This window comes from Dysidea avara, chromosome 2 (genome assembly GCF_963678975.1).
Source record: "Dysidea avara chromosome 2, odDysAvar1.4, whole genome shotgun sequence".
NCBI classification, from domain to species: domain Eukaryota; kingdom Metazoa; phylum Porifera; class Demospongiae; order Dictyoceratida; family Dysideidae; genus Dysidea; species Dysidea avara.
Window position 1 is genome coordinate 30,215,772 of NC_089273.1, and position 5,248 is coordinate 30,221,019.

Here is a 5,248-nt window from a genome sequence, read left to right on the forward strand (position 1 = left end):
CTTCTAAACTCATTGAGTGTACTCACCACCATTATCAGAATGCAAAATTTTCAATGAGCAACCTATTGACTTTTCCACCTGAGCTTTCCACTCTTGAAATCGACTAAAGACTTCACTTTTATGTTTCAACACATACACCCAAATGTAGCGGGTTTTGTCATCAATAAAGGTTAAGAAATACTCAGCCCCACTCAGTGATTGTGTACTCATTTTTCCACATACATCAGTACACTGCTTGAAATATCTTAGTTTACTACAGTGGTATATCCCCAGTATATGGAACAGTTAATTGTTTGTTATTTTAGTAGTTTTTCAGTAAACCCGCATTCACTGATGTTTTACTGAGAGTTTAAAACTTAGTAAAATAATTATGTTCCATATACTTAAGTTTACTGACACTTTACTATCAGTATAACTACAGTAAGGCATCTTAACAAATTAGTAAACTGAGAACCTTCAAGCAGTGGTATGAACTAAACCAAGTACTTCCTCAGATGGCCTACTTTCACTCACAGGAAATTAGTTTCTGTGATGCTTACCCTCTACACATGATTCGCAGAAATCAATATCTACTAATGCACTGTAGTCGAAACCATCAACCATTTTGTTCCTTGCTAACTTTTGCAGGCTTTGTACTCCTAAGTGGCCATAACGTCAATGCCACACTTGCTCCTTCTTACTACCACTGTCGGCTGCATTGACCTGTTGACTAGAAACTTGACAATCAAGATAATATAAACTTCCTACTCCGGTTGCAGTTGAAACCACTTTTTGTGTGCTTGCATTCACAATTTTACAGCTACTTTCAACCAACTGTACCATTTTTCCAAATTCTGTGGCTTTGAATACACTCAACAAGTTGTATGACAACTTTGGTACATACAGCACATCATGACGTTTACAGTTTCTTTTGTTCTGTTGCAGCTTCAACGTTACCATAACTAAACCAGTGCTCTCACTATCTGAGCCATCACTATCATATTGTTTCTCCTTGACCTTGAATGCCTTCTCTTTGGCATGGTTCTCCTTCTTGGCTTTCTTTTCTGCCTGTATACGCTCTACACAATTCCTTAGAACATGGCCCAATTTGTGGTAGTGGTAACACCTTATCACTTTACTGTTTCTAGGATGTTGATCACTTAATAAAACTGCTCTGCCACCAACACTTTCCCTTTCTGTTATTTTCTTTTCTTCATTCAGCAATCTCTTTGTAACCACTTCCATTTTAGGAACTTCTGAACTGGTCTCAAAAGCTGTAACAAGCATACTGTATGAATCCAGCAACTAGCTAACAAATGCACAACACGATTCTCTTCAGTAATTGGGTCTTCGATCATTGACAGTCCATCAAAAATCTCTGTCATTGCCTTTATATGTGCTTGAACTGAATCACCATCCTTTAGTCTCAAAGAGTACAGCTTATGTCACAGTTCTAACTTGTTAGCACATGATTTCTTCTGAAATTGATCACTCAATCTTTTCCACACAGTAACAGGGTTATCTGGATCTCCTAGTAAGTGCAGTAGCGATGTGTCAACAGAGAGTACAATGGTGGCTAAAGCACGGTCTCTCTTTACTACGAACTTTGTATATGTATCAGCATTATCTTCAGGTGGAGCAGTTTCAGAGCCGTTTACTATATTCCACAGTCCTTCCTTCATCAAAGCCATTCGACACTGCACTTTCCATGTTGGGTAATTCAAAGCATTCAAGGGAACAACAGTCACAGATCTCAATTCTGCAGCCATTGATTCTAATTCCAACATACGCAAGTTCCAATGCTATTATGAGCTAGCTGTTAAGCAATCCTGGGCCCATAACCTGTTGCAAACTCTGCCAAATGTACTCATTACTTGATCAGACTTTAACAATCACTTTAAGGTACAACAAAAATCCAGTGCTTTTATACTTACAAGATCATGTAGATCTAGCTAGATTGGTCTATAATGTACTACAGTACTTACATTGTATTGTAACACATTACAGTCAGCAGTAACACCTACAAAAACAGCTAAACTCAACAATCAATAAAAATCAAGAAGTGTGAATAAATAAGCTCAGCTAATTCAGCAAATTACTTTACAATTTCAGTTAATTATGTAACAATCTATATAGTGTATGCATAATAGTTTGTCTTAAGTGACAATCATCCAACAGATTTTTGGGGTGGAGTCTTTTGTCACTAATAAATTCAGGCAGTTACTCATGTATGATAGCTGGCATAAGCAAGTGTAGCAAGTAGTTTGTAGTGATTATGTGGCAAAGTGTATTAGAAAGTAGTTTAGCTTAGTTAGGTTATTCTAGAGTGGTTAGTTTTGTGCGTATTCTATCGCCCTGAGGATCAACTTAGTGCTGCCTGCCATTGTGATTGCATTCTCCAGGCAGTTGTTATGAGGTGAGTATTGTATAAATGCTATAGATAATCATAAGATGTTAAGAAAGCTTATTCCGTAATTCCACTGTTCGTTATTCCGGGTTTTAATGAATCCCGAACACAAAGGAGGACAAAAGGTAGTCCATGATGCATGTATTGTATGTACTGCAGTTGGCAAACAAACATTTACATATGAAGTGAAGTTGAACAGTGAAGAAATCAAGCCTTAGCCTTATCTATTGTCGAGTTATGCTTGACTAGACACATCAGTTAGTTAGTTAGTCAGCCAGCATAAAATTTAGTTCAGTCAGTCAGCAAAAAGTTCTGTTTTAAAAAATATTTCTAAGATTCCATAGCTACTTTTTGGAAGGGTTGGGATCAATCTGAAAAAAATTTTGGAATTGGCTGTGCCTTACCAATGCTGCCAAGCTGTAATGAAGGGAAAGTGAGGGTGGTTTTAAGGTTATATTTTGGCTGAAAAGCCCTGATTCCTAATATATTGCACTTTGCGTTGGAGGATCGAAGCGATGCTGCGTATCATTATCCATACAGTACTAATCAGCTGCATATCTGTACTATATGTATCATACAGTACAGTTATGCAGCTAATTGGGCAAATACAATACAGTTATGTGACTAATTTATTTAAGGAATGTAGCGAATGTTACATAAACAACATACTGTAAATCACTAAAACCAGCCAAAATAATCCTACGAATTTGTTATACAGCTAGAAATAGATTGTATAAACACTTATTGTACTTTTGGTGAAAAGATCAAAGTGAAAAGTATGCTTTTATTTCTATATTGTACACCTGGCTGCACATTCCAAAGCTGGCAGTGTGCTGTATTTGTTTCAACTGTGCTGTATTTGCCCAAGCGTGCTGTGTTTTCCCTTCGATCCCAAATACAGCACTGCTGAAACAGTAAACAAGTTGACCAAAGCATGACCAATTCCAGACACATTATCACATTCCTTACACCAAACCACTGCAATGTTATGAAGCCATTCAACAATTATGACGTATCATAAACACATAGAACAATGCCATGACCTAAACACAAGTGGGTGAATTATCCTGAAAGCCATCCTTAGCAAATGCAGTTAGCAAGGGAACAGAGTAGATGGCGTTAGCAACACTACAAAGTGACTCCTGTTCACACATTGTAAAGCCAGGTGGAACACGTTAAGTTAATTCGCTTCCAGTTGTCTTCATGGTATCATTCCCAGTGCCACACCATGGCTTCTATAATGCACTCTCGCCCGCTAAACATGATAGCAAGCCTATCTATAACAAAGTCACAGACTTACTCATGGGCATTAAGCTGGGCTTCAAACAAGGAACAAACAGTCGGCCACTTACTGTGGCTCTTAGCAGCTCAAATCAATTAAAGCTACGTAGCTAGCTAGCTTCATCATGCTGAATCACTGTAATATTTATTTATTTATTGATTAGCAAACACCCAACAGGGTTTTTACACTAATGTACAAGGTACGTACACATAAGTGCCTAGTTTAAGTTACAATAACATAAGTGCCTATAATTTAAGTTACAATAATGATTAGTACTAAGTTACAATAAGTGCTAAGTTACAATAGGTGCTAGGTTACAACTAGTGCTAAATTACAGTAAGTGGTAAGTTACAATAAGTGCTAGAATTACAATGAGTACTAAATTACAGTGAGTGCTAAGTTACAATAAATACAATAAGTGCTAAGTTACAGTTATAAAGTAGGAGTAGTTGATTGTTTAAATGTTTCAAGATCAATGGTAGATAGATTTGGGATACATAGATCGTTCCAATGGGGAATAGTTCTGGGTAGGAATGAATAGAGATACGTGTTTACTGAAGATTGTATATGATTAAATTTCTGATCATGATGGGCTCTGGTAGCAGTTTGATTTAATGATGGCAGACAGCGATTTGGGACCAATAATAAATGATTAACTATCTTGTACAATAGGATGAGGCGTGCTTGCTTTCTGCGTTCTTGTAAAGATGGCCAATTTAATTCATTTAACATGTCTGTGATACTGTCACGGTGGTGTCTGTTCCAAGGCTTATTTAAGACGAAACGAGCAGCTCGATGTTGAATCATTTCAAGTTTAGAAATGTCATTTTGGTGGTGTGGGTCCCAGATGGCACAACAATATTCGATAGATGGTAGCAGAAATTGTTTGTAGGCATATTCTTTGAAGTGTTTATGACAAGAATGTAAATTTCGCTTTAGGAAACCAAGTAATCGATTTGCTTTGTTGCATATGTAGTCAATGTGATCGTGCCATGAAAGTTTATTGTTCAAGTAAACTCCAAGATATTTAATCTTTTCTACTGATTTCAAGGGCACTCCATTCATTTGATATGTAAATGTTTTGGTGGTATGGTGTGTGGTAACTTGTAAGATGTTGCATTTAGATACATTAAAGTCCATCTGCCATTCATTTGCCCATTTTATAAGAGTAGTTAAGTCATCCTGCAGAATCTTCTGATCACTTGGTGAGTGTATAGGCCTATAAATTAAAATGTCATCTGCAAACAGTAGCAACTCACTATGTATGTTTGTAGTTATGTCGTTGATATATATTAGGAAAAGGGCAGGTCCAAGAACTGAGCCTTGGGGGACACCAGATGTTATGTCACAAGATATGGAATGACGGCCTTCTATTACTACTTGCTGTGTTCTGTTGTGTAGAAATGATTCAAACCATTCCAGCAAACTTCCTCTCACTCCATAATACTCCAGTTTGTTTAGAAGTCGAGCATGTGCAACCTTGTCAAAGGCCTTGGAGAAGTCTAGTACTGCCAAAATCTACCTGTAGTTTATTGTTTATTGTTTTGGTTAAATCATTGACAGTCACAAGCAGTTGTGAT

The 5,248-nt window shown here is 37.1% G+C and overlaps 1 protein-coding gene across 1 annotated transcript; it reads right to left on the reverse strand.

The window, feature by feature from the left end:
- Positions 1 to 654: 654 nt before the first annotated feature.
- Positions 655 to 1,364, reverse strand: LOC136247992 (uncharacterized). The gene is made up of 2 exons (XM_066039810.1): positions 1,307 to 1,364; positions 655 to 1,253 (listed from the first exon to the last, which is right to left on the reverse strand). Exons 1-2 carry the CDS (start codon positions 1,362 to 1,364, stop codon positions 655 to 657), a joined length of 657 nt encoding a protein of 218 aa, XP_065895882.1.
- Positions 1,365 to 5,248: the final 3,884 nt, after the last annotated feature.

Coding starts and splice junctions, on each gene's coding strand:
- LOC136247992 (XM_066039810.1), bottom strand. CDS start 1,364: ATGACAGAGATTTTTGATGGACTGTCAATGATCGAAGACCCAATTACT. Junction 1,254..1,306: donor CCCAATTACTGAAGAGAATC/GTGTTGTGCATT, acceptor TGCTTGTTACAG/CTTTTGAGACCAGTTCAGAA.